This window comes from Notolepis coatsorum (genome assembly GCF_963971535.1).
Source record: "Notolepis coatsorum genome assembly, chromosome: 5".
NCBI lineage: Eukaryota > Metazoa > Chordata > Actinopteri > Aulopiformes > Paralepididae > Notolepis > Notolepis coatsorum.
In genome coordinates, this window is record NC_140169.1 from 94,960,964 (window position 1) to 94,984,782 (window position 23,819).

Here is a 23,819-nt window from a genome sequence, read left to right on the forward strand (position 1 = left end):
GAACAACACCAGCTCGGCTATTGCCTCATCATCATGTAGTGTGGGGTTTGGTTTCGTCCTGTATTGGTAGTAGTAGTAGTAGGATTTAGCTTATTTCGTTGTGTTGCGTGTATTGTTGCGTGTGCGTGTGTCTGTGTCTGTGCGTGTGTGTGTCTGTGTGTGTGTCGCTACGAGGCAGTGAAGCTTTCCTGAGCAATTTACGTTATTATTATTATTATTATTATTATTATTATTATTATTATTATTATTATTATTATTATTATTATTATTATTATTATTATATTATTATTATTATTATTATTATTATTATTATTATTATTATTATTATTATTATTATTATTTTTTTTTTTTAAACATTGATCTTAACTGATCACTGTGAATTTATTGCTTTTATCGTTATATATGCCTATGTTTGTGTACAGCACTTTGAGCTACATGACATGTATGAAAGGTGCTTTATAAATACTTACTTACTTACTTACTTACTTACTTACTTACTTACTTACTTACTTACTTACTTACTTACTTACTTACTTACTTACTTACTTACTTACTTACTTACTTACTTACTTACTTACTTACTTACTTACTTACTTACTTACTTACTTACTTACTTACTTACTTACTTACTTACTTACTTTGTCTGTTACACTCGCGCTCCCTGCTGGACAGATGGAGTTAGTTCGCTTGCTAGCAGGCGGCCGGTTACACGCACACACGCACACACACCACACACACACAGACACAGACACACACACACACACACACACACACACACACACACACACACACACCGGGCCACCTAATTTTTTTTTATCGGTTCGAAAGCAGTCTATACAATACAGACATAGCAATATAGTGCATTAAGTGAATACAATAACTTAATATCCTGATGATTAGCCAATAATTATCTGTCGATTTTTCTTGGACTTCAGGTGCGACACTGATGTGCAGCGGGAGCGCGTCATTACAGGATACGCCGGGAGGGCGGGGTCCGGGGGGCGGGGTCAGGCGGAGAAGGGCTGCTGTGGTGGTTCTGTGGTTCTGCAGCTGGGTACTATTGGAGGGCTGGGCAGGAGGAGACTTCGTTCAAGTCGACCGTAACAAACCGGACAGCATTTGAGGTAAATAAAAAAAAATAAAAAATGAATTTGAAAACATATATGAAAACATTTATGACGTCTGAAAACATGAAGTCGTTGGCTAAAACCATGGATGTTTCTGAAACGCTCGGGTTATTATTATGAATAGTACTAGTGTGTAGTCTTTGCAGTCCAGCTGTGTCTGTTCGGGGTTTTACGTCACTAAAATAGGTCGAAATAGGCAGAGTAGAATGATAACCTTTGTGCGAATCCGCACTTGGGAAGCAATCGTCGTTGTAGAACATCAGGCCTATTTTCATTGAGTTTCCAAAGTGTACCTGGCGAGCACACAGTGGTGTTGTGTTGTTAAAAAGCGCCACAAGGTGGCAGGGTTGCATCGATATTCAGGTAAAATAAATGAAGCTAACCTGGCAACCCCCCCCTTCTTTCTATTATACTCTTCCAGTTTCTTATTTTCTCACCATCGATTTGTTGAAATATTTGTTTCTCCCTTCATTCGCCTTCAGGTTCAATACATTTTGATGATGTGATGCAAATTGATTTCAATTGATTGATTGAAAACTTTATTAACAGATTGCAGAATGGGTACAATACAGTACAGCTCACACACTTGTTAAGGGGATGCAGACCAGAGAAAGACTTTCGTCTTGTTTACATCAGGGTCCCCCATTTTCAATTCATCAGGACATATATGACATACATGACATACAGATATACAGTACTGCTACATCTATACATTTATGACATACCAGATTTGCAAATACAGTACTGTTTGTGATACAAAAAGAGTCCAGAAAAGAGTGTATACATTTGACGTAAAAACTGTACATTGGTGGAGGTTGGGTAGGTGGGGTGGGTGGGGGGGGGCTGTACATTGGAGGTGGTTCGGTGGGGTGGGGGGGGGGGGGGGGGGGGGGGGGGGGTGGGGGGGGGGGGGGGGGGGGGGGGACACACTGTACAACTGTACAAGCAAAACTGTATATTGGAATATTGACAACCATACTTGGTCATTTACTGTACATTGGAGGGGGTTGGGTTAGGACATTTACATGGGCCAGTTTCGAATTGCAGTCTCCCGTAGGTGTTCATTGAGAGTGTTTTTGAAAGTGGGTAGTGATTCACATTCCTTTACAGCTTTGGGTAGGGCATTCCACATTGATGTGGCATAATTGCTAAACGTGTTTAGTCCCTTGTTTGAGCCGAATCTGGGTTTAACATGATTTGTGGAGCTCCCTCTGGTGTTGTGATCGTGGTATTCACTGACCTTTGGGAAGTATTTTGACATGTACATGGGTACCTTGGTCGTGTAGTGTATCTTGTAGACCAGGCCCATTGCAAGTTGCTGTACTCTGTCGTCTACTCTAAGCCATCCTAGGTTGTCAAAGTGGGCAGGGGTGAGGTGGGTTCTAGGAGTAAGGTCAAGCAGTAGTCTGACGAGTTTGTTTTGAGATGTTTGTAATTTTGTTTTTAGCGCCTTTGAGGTGCTTTGGTACCATGAGGTGCAAGCATAGTCGTAGTACCCTTGTATGAGTGCTCCTGCCATAGTCTTCAGGGTGTTCTTGTTTACCAGAGAGGAGATCCGGTACAAGAATCGAGTTTGTTGATTGACTTTTTTTTATTACATTCACATTGGATGCCATTTTGTCACAGGAAAGATTAGCCTCTAGGATGGAGCCCAGGTAGGTAATTTCATCTTTCCTTGTGACAATATTGTCACCCACTGTAACTGAGAAGCCGTCGGTCTTGCTGAGTTTGTTATTTGAACCGAAGAGAATGGACTCTGTTTTGCCCATGTGTAATGATAGTTTGTTATCAGCAAGCCATATGCAGATTTTGCCTAGTTCCGAGCTGAGGGTATTTTCAACCTGTAACTTGTTCTTGTCAGAGACCAGCAGGGCTGAGTCGTCTGCGAACAAGAACAAGTTGCAGTCACAAGCTGACGACATGTCATTTGCATAAATTAGGAACAGTAGCAGTCCTAGTATGCTTCCTTGTGGAACACCACAGCTCACTGTGAGGGGGGGGATAGGGTACCGTTTACCTCCACCATCTGTTCTCTCCCCTCCAGGTAGCATTGCATCCATCTCACTGATAGACTATTCAAAACTAGGGATGCACCGATATGAAAATTTGCCACCGATACCGATACCGATTGTTCAACTAACACAATCGGCCGATACCGATATTTGTGGCAAAATCTTTTTTTTTATATTTTTCTTTTTTCTTTTTTTTGGTAATATTTTTTTTTGTAATATATATATATATATATTTTATGAAACTACTGTATATTTGTGTTACAAATTGTGCTCACCGATATGAACATAGGCCTCTTTACTTACTTAAAAAAAGGAAACATCAAGAAATAGCACTATCTCTCTCCCAGTATGTTCTGCAGGGCTGCAGCTAGCTACTAGTTCTCCCAGTATGGTCTACCGGCTAGGCTGCAGCTGGATACTATTGTCTCAACCAGAGCTCTCAACCAATAAAATGTTGATTGACAGTCGATTCTGCCAATTACGTCACACACCGCTTGCACTAGAGATGTTCCGATACCATTTTTTCCTTTCCGATCCGATTCCGATACCTAAGCTTTGGGTATCGGCCGATACCGATACTTATCCGATACCAGTGCATACATTAAAAAAATTAAAAAAAAATTATATAAATTATAATTTTTTATTTTTTTTTATCACAGCTACTGTTTTATATATACTGTTTTTAGTAATAACTATAAAGTAATGGTATTTATTCAACAACAGTTGATTGTATAGATTAGTATTAGTATCAGTAATTGAAAACGATCTCAATGAGTTCACCCACGGAAAGGTTGTTGGCACATTAGTTCCACACGGACATTCGTTGCTGCACTTGCTTCCACAAGAAGGCTCCGTTTAGTAGCAGAGGCTCTGTTGTTGTGATTTTTGCACAATAAATATTCAACATTCTCTTTTGAGACTCCGCCTCAGACTCTTATCATTTGGCACTAAAAGCTAAACATTGTCGCCGATATGGCTGTCCGCAACATGTCATTAATTGTGTACGCGACGTGCAATGACGACGTTACCGTGAGCTAGGTTAGCTAGCATGAGCTACCGGTATATGGAAAGACTAACGTTACTGGTGACAGTGATTTAACCAACTTGCTGTACTTTGCTTGCAGGTATGCAGCCATTATTGCTGGATTATGAATAGCCCCAACTTTAGCCAAGGTAACGTTATGGCTAAACCTTTAACGTTAGTTAATGCTAGCTTTCGGTTAGCTGTTCAGCTAATGCTAATAACATCAGAGCTCCCCGTCAACAGCGCTCTGCCGGGACGATGGCATTTTAAGAAAGTATCTGCTCTGCTGTTAAAATGACAAATGGCAATTGACACTTTAATTCACGGTCGATTAAGCACATGTTTGTTTTATAATGCTCACTCAGCGAGTAGGGTATATCTACAGAGCCCAACGTCCGCAGTGTTGTTGATAAATTACGTCATATGGTATCGGAGCGCAACATTAGAGGGTACTCGCCGATACCGATACCAGCATTTTAGGCAGTATCGGCGGCATTTCCGATACTGGTATCGGTATCGGAACAACTCTAGCTTGCACCCCTCCAAATTCCTCAGAGACTCAGCAGCCGCCATCACCCCAGTCATCACACACATAATAAACCTCTCCATAAAACAGGGACACGTCCCCAAGGACTTCAAAATTGCGAGAGTGACCCCTCTGCACAAAAAAGGCAGTAAATTAGACCCAGGCAACTACCGCCCTGTTTCTATCCTTACCTCCATCTCGAAAGTCATGGAAAAAATTGTATACGAACAGGTCAAAAAATACCTTGCGGAAAAAAATCTAATCTACGAATTCCAATCTGGCTTCAGAACATCCCACTCCACTGACACATGCCTTCTCTATTTAAACAACCACATCAAACAAGAGGTGGACGCGGGCAAATACTGCGGCATGGTCATGCTGGACCTACAAAAGGCCTTCGACACTGTCAATCACACCATTCTGATTGACAAGCTAAAAGCAATTGGTTTTGATAGTCTATCAGTGAGCTAGATGCAATCCTACCTGGAGGGGAGAGAGCAGATTGTGGAGGTAAACGGTACCCTATCCCCCCCCCCTCACAGTAAGCTGTGGTGTTCCACAAGGAAGCATACTAGGACCACTACTGTTCCTAATTTATGCAAATGACATGTCGTCAGCTTGTGACTGCAACTTGTTCCTGTTTACGGACAACTCAGCCCTGCTGGTCTCTGACAAGAACAAGTTACAGGTTGAAAAAACCCTCAGCTCAGAACTAGGCAAAATCTGCATATGGCTCGCTGATAACAAACTATCATTACACATGGGCAAAACAGAGTCCATTCTCTTCGGTTCAAATAACAAACTCAGCAAGACCGACGGCTTCTCAGTTACAGTGGGTGACAATATTGTCACAAGGAAAGAAGATATTACCTACCTGGGTTCCATCCTAGAGGCAAATCTTTCCTGTGACAAAATGGCATCCAATGTAATAAAAAAAAGTCAACCAACGAACTCGATTCTTGTACCGGATCTCCTCACTGGTAAACAAGAATACCCTGAAGACTCTAGCAGGAGCACTCATTCAAGGGTACTACGACTATGCTTGCACCTCATGGTACCAAAGCACCTCAAAGGCGCTAAAAACAAAATTACAAACATCTCAAAACAAACTGGTCAGACTACTGCTTGACCTTACTCCTAGAACCAACCTCACCCCTCCCCACTTTGACAACCTAGGATGGCTTAGAGTAGACGACAGAGTACAGCAACTTGCAATGGGCCTGGTCTACAAGATACACTACACGACCAAGGTACCCATGTACATGTCAAAATACTTCCAAAGGTCAGTGAATACCACGATCACAACACCAGAGGGAGCTCCACAAATCATGTTAAACCCAGATTCGGCTCAAACAAGGGACTAAACACGTTTCGCAATTATGCCACATCAATGTGGAACGCCCTACCCAAAGCTGTAAAGGAATGTGAATCACTACCCACTTTCAAAAACACTCTCAAAAAACACCTAAGGGAGACTGCAACTCGAAACTGGCCCCTGTAAATGTCCGAACACAACCCCCTCCAATGTACAGTAAATTACCAAGTATGGTCTTGTCAATAATCCAATGTACAGTTTTGTTTGTACAGTTGTACAGTGTCACCCACCCACCCCTCCTACCCACCCCCCCCCCCCCCCCACTCCTACCCAACCCCCCCCCCCCCCCCCCCACCCACCCACCCAACCACCTCCAATGTACAGTCCCCCCCCCCACCCCCACCTACCCAATCCAATGTACAGTTTCTACGTCAAATGTATATACTCTTTTCTTTATGGACTCTTTTTGTATCACAAACAGTACTGTAATTGCAAATCTGGTATGTCATAAATGTATAGATGTAGCAGTACTGTCTATCTGTATGTCATGTATGTCATATATGTTACGATGAATTGAAAATGGGGGACCCTGATGTAAACAAGACGAAAGTCTTTCTCTGGTCTGCATCCCCTTAACAATTGTATGTATTGAGCTGTACTGTACGGTACCCATTCTGCAATCTGTTAATAAAGCTTTCAATCAATTCAATCAATCAAACCCGCCTCTGCTGTTACCACCAATCGGCAAGCGCGTATACATTTTTTACTTCCGCTTTTGTCCGCCATTGATTTTGACGAGAGGTGTTCTACAACAACAACGGCGGCGCGGCCGACGTTTAGCTTTTAGCTCCGCAGGATGACTTAAACGAGGCATAATGATTTTACTGCAACGAATGTTATAATAAAACAAAGCCTTTCTATACATGTGTCTGATTGAAAACTTTATTAACAGATTGCAGAATGGGTAAAACTCAGGGCTCTATGAGCAACGGAAGGAACTGAGCTAGTATTATGAACGCGTAATGCTTGCTACGTTAGGGTAAATAATATGCTGATGTTATTGAACGTGTAACACTAACTATATAACGTTAATGCCACAAAATGAATGCCTTGTTAATCATAAGTAGTAACTTTGATGCAGTAGCTTGTGTGTGTGTGTGGGGGACTGGGGACGGCGTTGTGCAGGTTGTGAGTGAACTTTTTTTTGTCTTTTGATCAGGGACCGAAACTAAAGCCAGGGGCGGGCTGTTTTTACCTTTGGCGCATGACACTTAGAGGGCTGCCCGCCGTGTGGCGTGTAGACGTGTAGTTCATAACTTCATAACGATACTCTTGTGCGAGTACAGATTATAGCCGCTCGTCTTTTTTTTCTCCGCCGCGAGATCGTTAAAAAACTACAAGTCCCACATCGCACTAGGTCCAATCACAGTAGAGTGACGTGACTGGTTTCATGAGAAAAAAAGCAAATGACCAATCGGAAGCTATCATTTGGCTTGTTTACTTCCATCTGCTCTAGTCTATATCGGACCTCCAAGAGCTAACGTTACTGTTTAAACAATGACCCAGTCAACTATTCACTTTTAGTTTAATACATGACGAGGCATTGTCTAACGGTATCTAGCTGGCTAGCTACTGATAGCTGCTGATATCAACAAATGCTCCAGCAATAGTCTACTCGAGTGCATAATACCTCCGGTCCCTCGTTAGCTAGCTTAGCTAGCTCACGTTGATCCATCTGTCCCAGTAAACTAAATTGTCTTAACGTTATCTACCGGGCTAGCAGTAGCTACAGATAGCTCCTGATATCAATGTCTTATAACATTGATTGAATGCGTATTCTAGCTGAGGGCATGTTGAATGTGATTTGACAAAAGAACGGTAACGTTATAAATAGGTCCAGCTGCATCGCCGGAGAATCCTTGCATGCTGAATGTAGGGTCTAGCTGAATATAGGGTCTAGCTGCAGGGCCGGAGAATCCTTGCTGGAGCTGGAGGCTACTCAAGTATACACACAGACAGTGGAGCTGTTTGCAGATAGCAAGCATTTTGACTTATTGCGTGGTGGCGATGTCTCGCAGATAATACAACTACAAGTATGATTATATAATATATATTTTATTTAAAAAAATTTTTTTTATATAAAATATATATATATATTTTTTTTTAATCAAAAAAAATTTGGCAGGTAAGAAATATGCTTGGCGGGTAGACTCTTCCCATCTACCCGCCACTGGCCGGTGAGTCAAAAAGTTAATTTCGCTCCCTGCTTTTGATGCTACACAAATTGATGGATATTTATCGGCTACTGCCATCGGCACATTCGAGCTTATCGGCCGATAGGCCGATTGCAGTCAACAAGGCACTTATCGGCCGATACCGATACCCGACCGATACATCGGTGCACCCCTATTCAAAACCCATTGCTTTTAGCTTGTCAATCGGAATGGAGTGATTGACAGTGTCGAAGGCTTTTTGTAGGTCCAGCATGACCATGCCGCAGTATTTGCCCGCGTCCACCTCTTGTTTGATGTGGTCGTTCAAATAGAGAAGGCATGTGTCAGTGGAGTGGGATGTTCTGAAGCCAGATTGGAATTCATAGATTAGATTTTGGGTTGGGTTAGGACATTTACATGGGCCAGTTTCGAATTGCAGTCTCCCGTAGTTGTTCTTTGAGAGTGTTTTTGAAAGTGGGTAGTGATTCACATTCCTTTACAGCTTTGGGTAATGTGGCATAATTGCTAAACGTGTTTAGTCCCTTGTTTGAGCCGAATCTGGGTTTAACATGATTTGTGGAGCTCCCTCTGGTGTTGTGATCGTGGTATTCACTGACCTTTGGGAAGTATTTTGACATGTACATGGGTACCTTGGTCGTGTAGTGTATCTTGTAGACCAGGCCCATTGCAAGTTGCTGTACTCTGTCGTCTACTCTAAGCCATCCTAGGTTGTCAAAGTGGGCAGGGGTGAGGTGGGTTCTAGGAGTAAGGTCAAGCAGTAGTCTGACCAGTTTGTTTTGAGATGTTTGTAATTTTGTTTTTAGCGCCTTTGAGGTGCTTTGGTACTAGGGGTGGGAATCACCAGTTTCATCACGATACGATACGATATCGATTCTTTGGACAACGATACGATATTATCCGATATCACACAGTCTGCCACGATACGATACGATTCGATTCAGGTGCCTGCGATCGATATGAGATGATATTATATGCCCATTTAACACAATCAGTAACATTTAAATCAACAAAAAAAAGGCAATGGAAATATCATTTGACATTTTTATTTTTGAGCTCTTTCAGACATTTAAATGAAAAACAATCTATTGTTTTTAATACAAATAGACCTCCTGTTCACTGTTTTTGGTTTGTTTTTCTTTTTTTTCTCGATATTAATATCCTATTCACTGTCACAGAGCTGTATTTTGGCTGGAAAAGCCGGCCAGATCCTGTTAGTGGGGCTATCCCGAGAATACACCCTCCTTCCCAGTCCCCACTTCTCTCTGCCTATGGCTCTGGGTTAGCTTGTTAGCTTACGCTAATGTAACGTTATCTTCGATCTTTAACGCGACGTGGGCATAATGGAGTGGCGAGGATTGCAAAGCAGGTTAGATGCATTGGACCCGTTGCGGAATAAAACAGCAGGGACATGTTTTGGGTCACAGAATAGGCACAATAGTCTTGCTCGGCTCTGGGTTAGCTTGTTAGCTTACGGCGCTAACGTAACGTTATCTTCTATCTTTAACGCGACATGGGCATAATGGAGTGGCGAGGATTGCAAAGCAGGTTAGATGCATTGGACCCGTTGCGGAATAAAACAGCAGGGACATGTTTTGGGTCACAGAATAGGCACAATAGTCTTGCTCGGCTCAGGGTTAGCTTGTTAGCTTACGGCGCTAACGTAACGTTATCTTCTATCTTTAACGCGACATGGGCATAATGGAGTGGCGAGGATTGCAAAGCAGGTTAGATGCATTGGACCCGTTGCGGAATAAAACAGCAGGGACATGTTTTGGGTCACAGAATAGGCACAATAGTCTTGCTCTAGTGACACTCTGTGTGCTGTTGATGTTAAACGGAGTTTCACAACACTGGGCGCGGGGCGATGACGTCGCCGTCGCCGGATTTTCAAAATAAGAGTATCGCAATATGAATTGATCTTTTTACGTGGCATCGATCCTATTTGATTATTGATAATAGATCGATATATCGATCTGGATCGATGTATCGTCCCACCCCTATTTGGTACCATGAGGTGCAAGCATAGTCGTAGTACCCTTGTATGAGTGCTCCTGCCAGAGTCTTCAGGGTGTTCTTGTTTACCAGAGAGGAGATCCGGTACAAGAATCGAGTTTGTTGGTTGACTTTTTTTATTACATTCACATTGGATGCCATTTTGTCACAGGAAAGATTAGCCTCTAGGATGGAGCCCAGGTAGGTAATTTCATCTTTCCTTGTGACAATATTGTCACCCACTGTAACTGAGAAGCCGTCGGTCTTGCTGAGTTTGTTATTTGAACCGAAGAGAATGGACTCTGTTTTGCCCATGTGTAATGATAGTTTGTTATCAGCGAGCCATATGCAGATTTTGCCTAGTTCCGAGCTGAGGGTTTTTTCAACCTGTAACTTGTTCTTGTCAGAGACCAGCAGGGCTGAGTCGTCTGCGAACAAGAACAAGTTGCAGTCACAAGCTGACGACATGTCATTTGCATAAATTAGGAACAGTAGCAGTCCTAGTATGCTTCCTTGTGGAACACCACAGCTCACTGTGAGGGGGGGGATAGGGTACCGTTTACCTCCACCATCTGTTCTCTCCCCTCCAGGTAGGATTGCATCCATCTCACTGATAGACTATTCAAAACTAGGGATGCACCGATATGAAAATTTGCCACCGATACCGATACCGATTGTTCAACTAACACAATCGGCCGATACCGATATTTGTGGCAAAATCTTTTTTTTTATATTTTTCTTTTTTCTTTTTTTTGGTAATATTTTTTTTTGTAATATATATATATATTTTTTTTATGAAACTACTGTATATTTGTGTTACAAATTGTGCTCACCGATATGAACATAGGCCTCTTTACTTACTTAAAAAAGGAAACATCAAGAAATAGCACTATCTCTCTCCCAGTATGTTCTGCAGGGCTGCAGCTAGCTACTAGTTCTCCCAGTATGGTCTACCGGCTAGGCTGCAGCTGGATACTATTAGGCTTGTTCAAGATGGGATAGGCGGACGCAGATCTGCGCAGGTTTTACTACTGCCTCGCCAAGCGCGTTGCATGACGGTTAGAATGTTGTCCGATTTGCTCTGAAAATCTGGCGAGGCGAGGCGCGGAACTCCCGCGGGAGCGAGCCACAAGCAGCCTTCAGAGCGAGGCTCCACAGTACCTCTCAGCCGGCTGCTCCCGGCTGGGAAGCGACTTGCTACGGTCGCGCAAAGCGCCTATTGGCTCAGAAAAGTTGTCAGTCACCAGCCATGTGACAGCCAGGGAGTTATGAGACGTTTGATTGATTGAAAACTTTATTATGTTATGCGTTATCAACTTATCATCATATCATCATGATAAACTTCAAGCTGTCAGACACACACACACACACACATACAGCAGTGTGTTGTGTGTGCGTGCGGCCAGGAGCGCGCAACAAGATGGTATACATTATGGTATATGAATAGTATATTCCACTGTAGCAGTATATGGTGTGCTGTACATTTGAATCTGATCTAATTTTGCACACGGCCATCGCATTATAATGAGCTGGACAGGTGTGTAATGTGTGTGTGGTGACGTGAAAGCGTATCTGCCGCGCGAGACTAGGTGAGGGGCTCTCGTGAAATCGGCAGTGTCCGCCCTCTTAACTCCTCCCCCGGCTTCACTCGGCTACTCTCGTCTACTAGTCGAGGCAAACCGAAATCCATCTTGAACAAGCCTATTGTCTCAACCAGAGCTCTCAACCAATAAAATGTTGATTGACAGTCGATTCTGCCAATTACGTCACACACCGCTTGCACCCGCCTCTGCTGTTACCACCAATCGGCAAGCGCATATACATTTTTTACTTCCGCTTTTGTCCGCCATTGATTTTGACGAGAGGTGTTCTACAACAACAACAACGGCGGCGCGGCCGACGTTTAGCTTTTAGCTCCGCAGGATGACTTAAACGAGGCATAATGATTTTACTGCAACAAATGTTATAATAAAACAAAGCCTTTCTATACATGTGTCTGATTGAAAACTTTATTAACAGATTGCAGAATGGGTAAAACTCAGGGCTCTATGAGCAACGGAAGGAACTGAGCTAGTATGAACGCGTAATGCTTGCTACGTTAGGGTAAATAATATGCTGATGTTATTGAACGTGTAACACTAACTATATAACGTTAATGCCACAAAACAAATGCCTTGTTAATAATAAGTAGTAACTTTGATGCAGTAGCTTGTGTGTGTGTGTGGGGGACTGGGGACGACGTTGTGCAGGTCGTGAGTGAACTTTTTTTTGTCTTTTGACGCTACACAAATTGATGGATATTTATCGGCTACTGCCATCGGCACATTCGAGCTTATCGGCCGACAGGCCGATTGCAGTCAACAAGGCACTTATCGGCCGATACGGATACCCGACCGATACATCGGTGCACCCCTATTCAAAACCCATTGCTTTTAGCTTGTCAATCAGAATGGAGTGATTGACAGTGTCGAAGGCTTTTTGTAGGTCCAGCATGACCATGCCGCAGTATTTGCCCGCGTCCACCTCTTGTTTGATGTGGTCGTTTAAATAGAGAAGGCATGTGTCAGTCGAGTGGGATGTTCTGAAGCCAGATTGGAATTCGTAGATTAGATTTTTTTCCGCTAGGTACTTTTCAATCTGTTCGTAGACAATTTTTTCCATGACTTTCGAGATGGAGGTAAGAATAGAAACAGGGCGGTAGTTGCCTGGGTCTAATTTACTGCCTTTTTTGTGCAGAGGGGTCACTCTCGCAATTTTGAAGTCCTTGGGGACGTGTCCCTGTTTTATGGAGAGGTTTATTATGTGTGTGATGACTGGGGTGATGGCGGCTGCTGAGTCTCTGAGGAATTTGGAGGGGATGTTGTCATGGCCAGTGGCCTTGTTAGGTTGGAGGGCGCTCAGTTTTTTGAGTACCTCATCTGTTGTTACCATTTCCAGTTTGAAGTCGTCTTTGATGACCCCTAGGTTTTTGTAGTAAGCTACTATGTGTTCTTCTACCCCATAATGCCCTGAGTGGGAGGGTAGTTTGTTTACCAGTGTTGTGGCTATGTTTGTGAAGAAAGTGTTTAGGTAATTGGCTACATCTAGCTTGTCTGTGATGAGTGTGTTGTCCGTCTTTATGTTTATGTTTGAGAATCTGGTTTTAAGTTTTTTACTGCAGCCTAGTTGATTGTTGAGTAATTTCCAAAGTTCACATGGTTTGTTTTTGTTTTCCTCCGTTCTTTTTTGCCGTTTTTGATCATGGAGTTTACGTCGTTTCTTAGTCTGTTTCTTTCCAGTTTGAGTTCAGTCACGTGGGCTTGGAGTTCACTGCTCGTGCTTTTTGTAAGCTTTGACTGACTTTTACGAAACTCAGAGCATTTTTTGTCTCTGGTTTTCATAGCGGCCAGTATTTCGGAGTGCATCCACGGCTCAGCGCGATTTTTTACCCTGGTGGTTCTTAGGGGGGCCATGTCGTTTAGTGTTGTTGAAAATTTGGTTTTGAAACCAAGCCATGTTTCTTCTACCAGTGTACCATTGATTGAGCTCATCTGACCAGTCCAGACTCTCCAGTTCAAGGTTAAAGGCCTCGCTAGAGTAGGTTTTTAGGTCTCTAGATGTGACTGTTTTGTGACAGCCGGCCTTATGTTTTAGCTTTTTGCTGGTACAGAATATCATATAATGATCACTTAACCTGCATGCTATAACCCCTTTATTGGAGAACTTGGACTTGTCAGAGGTCAGGATGAGGTCAATGGTAGTCTGAGTTGACCTGTAAACTGTTTTCACAATGTGAACTGTCCTGACGTCAGAGATTATATAAATAACGTTACTGTTTATAAACATACAGCCTAATAACAAACAGCAGATGGGCTGAATCCCTCTGGATTATAATGGAGTTAGACAACAGCGCCAGGGCGGGTATTAATCAATTTACTAATTAGATTAGGCTACATTTGTCTGGCATTTCTGCTTAATTCGATTCGATTAAAATGTATTGTTATTATACAGCACAAGTACAGTACAGGTGTGGATAAATATATATATATATACTGTAAAATTTTGTAAATATAAATATATATATGGTATATATTATTGTACTTGGCTATCATACTTTCATTCAATCTTTAATCTCGAAAGATCATTGAGAGCAAACTCATTTACAATGACGTTGTGTATAGCACATAATAAATACAAAACAATATAGAAACAGAAAAGGCAATCAATTAAACAATTTAAATGAATAAAAACAACTTCAGACTGAGGTGAAATGGTTGGCTATTTTATATTTAAACTGACCAATGCATACTAAAGTATTGAGTTTTAAGGTGCTTTAAGGTGTAAAACATTCTAGAGTTATATCGGTAGAATTACACAGGGAGAGATGCAGCGGTCTAGAACACTGGTGGTCTAGAACAATGTGGGGTCAGGGGACCCCCAGGGGTCCTTGGGGGGGGGGTTCAGGGGGTGCCCAGAAATATGGGGAACAGTTTAATTTAGCTATTATTTCATTGAATATAAATACTAGCTGAACGAGTAAACGTACAGTATATACAATGATTATTCTGATCATGGGTTTCAGAATCAGGTTTTTTGACAAATATGTTTTTTTTGTACCTACATAGATTTGGGATCCTGGGATAAGAACTGGTTTAAAGTATACCCTTTTGAATTAAAAAGCACAATGGCAATTGTATTACAAAAAAGACAACCACACAACCACACGCCTACTTTGCACTGGAAAAACCAAGGGGCGAATTCTAGATGTGATTTTCTTTTTTTATTCCTATACATCCCTAGATTGTGTTTTGATATGAACATGATCAAATTTGTATGCACCTCAGTCTCCTGAACATGTAGAGATAAACCCAGAGTCGATCGGACCTTCCTACGCTGAGCTATATGGTAACTTTCGAGCACCTACCCCATAATACCTCCGCAACAATGAGGCATTCACCTGTAGGGAGTAGGTGCGCGGAAGTTACCATATAGCTCAGCATAGGAAGGTCCAATCGACTAGGCGTTTATCTCTACATGTTCAGGAGACTCGGGTGCATAAAAACGTGATCATGGTCATGTCTCTAGTACAGTATTCATTGTCAGGACTTCCAATTCGCGATCAGAGAATTGAAGCTTCTGTTTTCTGCCATTGTCCTAGGACATGCATACTGTTGCATACAACTGTTGTTGTATTATACTATTTTACCTCATCAGGAGCCATTCAGATGCTGTCAGATATCCGGAGCAAATTGCACTCTGTGAGCCAACAGCACTGCCAGGTATCAGGTGCAAATTGGGCACCATATGGTTGTGTTTGCGCTAGTATATAATTTGTGCAATATCTTTAGTGAATAGGTCCTTAAGATGGAGCAAATAGCAGGCGCAAATCACAGGCAGTTAAGGGTGCTATTTGCGGGCGCAATCCATTCTTTGTGAATTCGCCCCCAAGTACAGGCAAATATTTGTCATATTATGAACGTAGCGCCTGGGCATCCTCTTTCTGTCATCCAGAGACTCAAAATCAATCTGTTTTGTCTCAATTCCAGGACCAGGCATCATCAACACATACTGTTGACATTCAGGGACCCATCAGAGATGGAACCATGATCTATTTTACGTCCTGATCCATCGTTTAGAAAGGATAGATGGCTTAGACTCGAGGTCAAGAGGTCGACCGTTAATCAAAAGGTTGCTGCTTGATCCCTGGCACAGACAGGAAGATGTAATCAGCTGGTGACTGAATGGTAGACAGGAAGGTGTAATGGACAGGAAGGTGTAATGGACAGGAAGGTGTAATCAGCTGGTGACTGAAGGGTAGACAGACAGGAAGGTGTAATCAGCTGGTGACTGGAGGGAAGACAGGAAGGTGTAATCAGCTGGTGACTGAAGGGTAGACGGACAGGAAGGTGTAATCAGCTGGTGACTGGAGGGAAGACAGGAAGGTGTAATCAGCTGGTGACTGAAGGGTAGACAGACAGGTGTAATCAGCTGGTGACTGAAGGGTAGACAGACAGGAAGGTGTAATCAGCTGGTGACTGAAGCGTAGACAGACAGGTGTAATCAGCTGGTGACTGAAGGGAAGACAGACAGGAAGGTGTAATCAGCTGGTGACTGAAGGGTAGACAGACAGGTGTAATCAGCTGGTGACTGAAGGGTAGACAGACAGGTGTAATCAGCTGGTGACTGAAGGGAAGACAGACAGGTGTAATCAGCTGGTGACTGAAGGGTAGACAGGAAGGTGTAATCAGCTGGTGACTGAAGGGTAGACAGACAGGTGTAATCAGCTGGTGACTGAAGGGAAGACAGACAGGTGTAATCAGCTGGTGACTGAAGGGCAGACAGGAAGGTGTAATAATCAGCTGGTGACTGAAGGGAAGACAGGAAGGTGTAATCAGCTGGTGACTGGAGGGCAGACAGGAAGGTGTAATCAGCTGGTGACTGAAGGGCAGACAGGAAGGTGTAATCAGCTTGTGACTGGAGGGAAGACCGGAAGGTGTAATCAGCTGGTGACTGAAGGGCAGACAGGAAGGTGTAATCAGCTGGTGACTGGAGGGCAGACAGGAAGGTGTAATCAGCTGGTGACTGAAGGGCAGACAGACGGGTGTAATCAGCTGGTGACTGAAGGGCAGACAGGAAGGTGTAATCAGCTGGTGACTGAAGGGTAGACAGGAAGGTGTAATCAGCTGGTGACTGAAGGGCAGACAGGAAGGTGTAATCAGCTGGTGACTGAAGGGCAGACAGGAAGGTGTAAGGTCCAGATCTACCTATCGACCGCTCAAGTTTCAAGTTTCAAGTTTATTTGTCACATCCCTGACTTTTTACAGTAGAGGAGTTTCTTGGCTCCTCAGCCTCCTAGGAGCAACACCCCACAGTAGTGTGACGGTACAGCAGTAGACAATACGAATAATGTAAACAATAAAAACTTTTAAATAAACTATAAATATAACATATAAAATATAAATTATAACATTTAAATGATAAAAGATCAATTATAAAAGATAAATGATGACATCAAGTATAACATATAAATGATAAAACATCAATTACAGTACATGTGTACTGTGTGCAAATCAATGGTATGTGCAGGTCAGTACTGTGCAAGTCAGTAATGTAACGTAGAGCTGATGCGTGGGAGACGGGGGTCGTGTAGGTTATAGTTTAGGATTTCTATGTGCACAGTGTGCAATGTGGTGTTTGCCAAATCGTACCATATTGTAGAAGAAGCCTGTCGTTCCTAATATCTCGTCCGTCCCACAGACGCGATGTGCCCGTGGGGGAAGCGTGTGTCGCTGTGGTCGGTGGAGGACGTGGCCGACTGGATACAGGAGCAGCACCCGGCCCTACTGAGCGTGCTCTACACGGCCGTTATTAAACACCACATATCAGGTACGTGTGATGATGTCACATCCTGCATTTTATTTAAACCAAAACATTTAAAGGAGCACGCCGACATTATGGGAAAGGCACTTACCATCTTCTCCAGAGTCGGATTGATGGAACCGGATGCGTGTTACTTTTTAACAGCGGAGCAGTGCAAGAATGTGACAATTTGACCATGTGACCGCGGGAGAGCGGCAGTGCGGAAATAGGCTGTCTATTGCCATTCTCTAAGCTCCTTAACAGCGCCTAAACTTAACCGTTCTAACCTTAACCAACTCCGAAACAATGCCTAACCTTAACCTTAACCATGCCTAACCTTAACCATAGAAAGAATACACGTTAAAAAAAAAATCACGTTAAAAAGAAAAAATTTGATGGGATTCGAACTTGTCAACAACGGACCGCAGGACCGCAGGACCGCTGCGTTGCCAGGTGAGCTGAGCGCCGAATGAAAATCATGGCGGATTAGGGCGGTTACATAATGCCGCAAGCTCTGCCGCTCCGCTCCGCCGCTCTGCGGTTGCCGTGCCTGCCGCGGGGCGTGTCGCAGCCAATCAGGGAAAACGCGGAAGCAACAGCAGCACTGCTCCGCTGTTATTAAGCAATAAGCGAACCGGATATGGAGGACCAGCTAAGCCTAGCTGTTGGCCAAAAACACCTCTCCTGGAGTTTATAAGCTAGGCTAGAGGTCCGTATACGCTTCCATTCATTTGTGCTAAGCTAGGCTAGCCTGCAGCTGGATAGCTTTCTACTGAACGCACAGAGAGGAAATATTGGTATCTCCATCTTCTTGTCTGACTCTGGTGAAGACAAGTAAGTGCATTTCCCATAATGTTGGCGTGCAACTTTAAGGTCTTACTTATGGTCCATAAAGGAATCTCTCCTAGCTTTGTTTGAGCACTTTGATATTATTTCCGTGGTGTGCTGCACAGAAGAAAGCTGCACACACACACACACACACACACACACACACACACACACACACACACACACACACACACACACACACACACACACACATGCAAACTCTCTCTCACACTCACTCCTGCAGGCCGTGCGTTGCTGAGGATGAAGGAGCACCACTGGGAGCGTCTCGGGGTGGAGTGTGAGGAGGAGCAGCAGGAGATTCTCCAGGATGTTCTCCTGCTGCAGGTCCAAGAGGAGCTGGACAACCTCAACGACATCTATTCTGGTGAGGACAGACAGACAGACAGACAGACAGACAGACAGACAGACAGACAGACAGACAGACAGACAGACAGACAGACTCAACAACATCTACTCTGGTGAGGACAGTCTTATTCCCCTTTTTTTTTTTTTTTTTTTTTGGTCTTTTTCCCCCTCCATTTTCCTCCGATTTTCTCCCATCCCAATGTTAGTCGTATGCCAATTCCCAGTCCCTTCCTGGTCGCTGCGCTTTACCCCCCACAGTCAGATCATTTGGGAGAGTGGAGGCTACCACGTGCTTCCTCCGACACACGTCCAGCCAATCACCGCTTCTTTTCACCTGGCAGCGCGGATTCTCATTGAGAGGGCGTAGCGTGTGGGAGGACCACACTATCCCCCTCACGTCCAATCCGCGCTTAGCAGGCGCCCCGACCGAACTGTAGGAGTCGCTGTTTACAACGACCCGGACCCACCCCGCCAGCTTCTCCCACCCTCTGATACAGCCAATTGTATCAGTGCAGACGGCCAGCCAAGCTGGTGACAACCCCGGAGCTGTGAGCTGGATTCGAACAGGCGAACCAAGCTCACAGCTCCGGGGCTGGTGACGAACGCAATCTCCGCTCGACCACCTAACCGCCCGTCTTATTCCCCTTCTATACCAACAGAGTTACTCAGGAATAAGGCTGCCTGTATAAATGGGTCCTCCTGTGTTGATTGGCTCTTCTTGGGAGGAAGTGTAACGGCAAGCACAGGATGCATTGTTGGGAGACAGTCCTTGCTATAGCATGAATGACACCTGAAACACAAAGTCCTACCAGGGTTCTACCTGGGTCATACCTGGGTTGTACGAGTGTCCTTGCTAGGGTTTGTATGCGACCCCAATAGCACAACACAAGACAGTGATCAGAGTTAGCCAAAAACAGGGCGTAATTTATTATACAGAAAAAATGCATCACTACCCCTTTAACACAATCGCGGCCACTGGGATGAGTCTAATTAATCTCAAGAGGACCGGGAAATGTAAACAGACGTGGGGCTGTTTGTAGAGCTAAATCTATACTTTATAGTATTGCTATCTGTCCATTCTCATTGTCAATTGAGTCCATAAACCGTCCCTTCAAAATGGCATAAAGGAAAAAAAAATCATCAATACGTTCTCATTTTATAGCGCCGTGAATATACGTTTTTTTTTTTTATCCACTTTTTCTCCATTTTCTATATTTTCTCCCATCCCAATTTCGTATCATCCAATTCAACCCTCCCCTGTCACGAACGCTGTTTCTTGCCTCCCACAAGCCGGCTGCAATGTGGACTAAGTCATACATAGCACAAGTCCCCTCCGGTACTTGAGGTAACAGCAGTCGCATCTTTTCACCTGCGCAGCTCGATCTCTCAGTGGCGAGGAGTAACGCGTGGGAGGCTCACGCTGCCCCCGACACTTCCTGATTCTACTGCGCAGGCGCACCAACCAACCTGTAGGTGTCGCTGTCCACAACGCCCGATCCCCACCCATCAGTTTCCCACCCCCTAATACGGCCAATGTGTATTAGTACGGACGACCAGCTAAACTGAAAGCAATGTGGAGCGCTGGGCTCGAACAGGCGAGCCCAGCGTCTCCAGTATTCGTGGCGAGCGCCTTACCCACTACGCCACGTAGCCGCCCCCCGTGAATATAAGTTTTATACAGGATTTGGTCTAGTATATTTTCTGGAAGGCTAGATATAGGGCTAATAGCTGCTAACGTTATATCCAATGGCATTTCCGTTTGACAAATGCTACAGAAATAACTCAAACTGCATATGATCGGCACGATCCTCAAGCATGTATGCATGAAAGGGGGGGGGCGGGGGCGGGGGACGTCGTTTCTGATTATTGATTACCAATAACCGCGTTAGCCTCATTAGCCTCATAGGCCGAACGCCTGGTTGAGTATCATAATAATGCCCGATTGGGCTGTACTTTACGTGAAAAAGATCTTACCGTGGTCCGGTGGGATCCCCCCGAGTATTTCCCCGTTATCGATCGCCATCTGGTAGATCGATATGTCCATTGGCTGATGATAAATCCCCTTATTGCATAGTGAAATCTGCGATGCAAAACGCTACACATACAGAATCCAGCTACTGGAAACAAAAAAAAAAGCACCTTCTCGAATTCAAAGAATAGAGTAAATCTGCAGTGCAACTCGGCGACCTTGAATAGGTTATTAATATGGAATAAAAGCAATAACAACTTGCCACGGATATATCCGTGCTTCTGTCCACAACGGATGGAATCGAAACACGGAGATCTCCGTGCTTGGGCGGGATAGTGTTAAGGGCAGACATAAACAACCCATAGGCGAATTCAATCGAGTCCAGCAACGCAGTGTTCGAAGGTCCCCTTCAAGGGAAAAAGTTAACAAACCCGTAGGCGATAGAAACAGAGTCCAGGTGATAAAGAAAATGTTCAGGTAGTCAAGAGACTCACCGGGCAAAAAGCGCAGACAGGGAATTTGAACGAGGATCACGCGGCAACGGTGATCACACAGGGAATATCCACGGGAGCTTGAAAACGAAAACAGCGTCTCAGACCGGAGATGCGGCAGTACGGCAGAATACAGAACGACCTGGCCACGAGTGAAAAGGCAGTTGGAATACTTATACTCTCCCGACGAGCTGATTGCCAACTATTCTCAGGTGCCCCCCGTTGGGAAGCGTGCAGTGTTCACCCAGCCCTCACAGTCCTACTTGTGTCATACCTGGGTCCTACGAGTGTCCTACTTGTGTCCTACTAGGTCCTACCACCATCCTACCTGGGTTGGATTTGTGAGAGACATACAGTAAGATAGAAACCCACCTTCTCTATGATTGTAAACCAATTGACCTTTCGCAAAACCACGCCCCTAAATGCCCTTTGTCCAATCATATTCTATCAGCCATGAAGCTCTCTGAGGAGGTCTGACATCCAACGCAGCATTTGCGAAATTGGTGATGCGTTGTGTTTTTACGCTGTATGCAAATCGGATAGCAGATGTTCCACACGTTTAGAGGGGAGTAATATTTTTCCCGTTTCCTAAATCCAAAACCCAAGAGGAAAGATGCCGACAGTGGATAAAGAAGTGTGGGAGGCTCCATGGACAGACTGAATATGGCGAAGATCTACAAACACAAATACGTCTGTTCCAAAGTAAATACGTGCTAACGCAAAGATTCCTTCCATCCAAAGTTAAAACATGAAACACCACTGGTCACTATGTTAATTTTATATGAAATAAGCAATTGGTTCACAATCTGGGAGAACTGTGGGTTTCTATGTCGCAGAATACAATTATGGTGGCCTATCTCATGTTTTTGCCAGAGCCTACCGGCTTAGAGAACATTCTCCAGAGATATGCCTTGCACTTTAGAGTGCCAATCAATGCTTGATACCAGAAATGTTTACTTCCACTAATGTTACTGTATTATGAGTTCACCCAGGAGTTCATAACAAGCGCACCCAAGAGTTCATAACAAGCTCACCCAGGAGTTCATAACAAGCGCACCCAAGAGTTCATAACAAGTGCACCCAGGAGCTCATAACAAACACACAGAGGAGTTCATAACAAGCTCACCCAGGAGTTAAAGACAAGCAAATATGGAAGTTTGACATACAGATTTTAATGACTTGCAGTCTGCTTCAAATGTTCAGCCTTTTAGGTTAGGGTTAGGAGTGACGTGACCTAGTGAGGGTAATGTTATAGACAAATGTGCATCAAAAGATATGGAGAATTTAATCAGATTAGGACATCAAATATTCACTTATCAACTTATTGTCCTAAAATATTTCACATTTACCGACCTGATGGGGAATGTGCATATATTGCTGGGAAACCATTTTCCCACATTCACCACAACATAATAACATACCATGTACAGTATAACACATACAGTATACCATTTATAACACATACCATAATAGAACATGTCGAACACAAAATATGTACCATAGAACATATATAATATTTAGAAAATGTAGAACATATACCATTTAGAACATATAGAACATATACTGTATACCATATTAGAACATATATACCATATAGAACATATAGAACTTATATAGCATTTAGAACATACCATATAGAACATATAACATTTAGAACATCATGTAGAACATTTAGAACATAATATAACATATATACCATATAGAACATTTAGAACATAATATAACATATATACCATATAGAACATTTAGAATATATGTACAATATAATCATATACCATATAGAACCTATATAACATATACCATATATAACATATATACCATTTAGAACATATATAGTATAACATTTAGAACATATATACATTTTAGAATATATATACCATATAGAACATTTAGAATATACAACATATAGAACATTTAGAATATACAACATACCATATAGAAAATATATAACATTTAGAACATTTAGAACATATTTACCATAAAGAACATATATAATGTATATAACATTTAGAAAATATATACCATATAGAACATATATAACTTATATACCATATATAACATATACCAAATGTGTTTATTTTTTCTCTCCAGAATGTTACTCTCCATCATAGAAGATGTATTTCCTCAGAGAACTGATTCCACATCCGTCCGTCTGTCTGGCCATCTATCCAGCCATTCATTCATCCATCTGTTCATACATCCATCCATCTATATATCCATCCATCTATCTGTCCGTCCGTCCATCCAACCATCCATCCAGAGAAGAGAGATAAAGTGTGTGTGAGTGGGGGGCGGGGGGGGGGAGGGGGGGGGGGTGACACCTGAGAGAGCGAGAGGAGTGAAGGAGAGGGGAGAGAAAGAGCGATTGAGGGAAGAAAAAGCCATTTACTGTGTGAAATCACTGACCTGTGCAGACGGGGTTAGATTGGTGCTGCAATACCTCCTGTGAATCTCTCTCTCTCTCTCTCTCTCTCTCTCTCTCTCTCTCTCTCTCTCTCTCTCTCTCTCTCTCTCTCTCTCTCTCTCTCTCTCTCTCTCTCTCTCTCATCTCTCTCTCTCTCTCTCTCTCTCTCTCTCTCTCTCTCTCTCTCTCTCTC

General features: G+C 43.4%; 1 protein-coding gene across 1 annotated transcript; it reads left to right on the plus strand.

Moving 5' to 3' along the window:
* Window positions 1–1,033: 1,033 nt before the first annotated feature.
* Window positions 1,034–23,485, plus strand: LOC311228899 (sterile alpha motif domain-containing protein 12-like). Its single transcript, XM_084314861.1, has 4 exons — window positions 1,034–1,124; window positions 17,467–17,595; window positions 18,641–18,781; window positions 23,314–23,485. Exons 2-4 carry the CDS (start codon window positions 17,472–17,474, stop codon window positions 23,331–23,333), a joined length of 285 nt encoding a protein of 94 aa, XP_084170987.1. The 5' UTR covers window positions 1,034–1,124; window positions 17,467–17,471; the 3' UTR covers window positions 23,334–23,485.
* The last annotated feature ends 334 nt before the right edge of the window (window positions 23,486–23,819 follow it).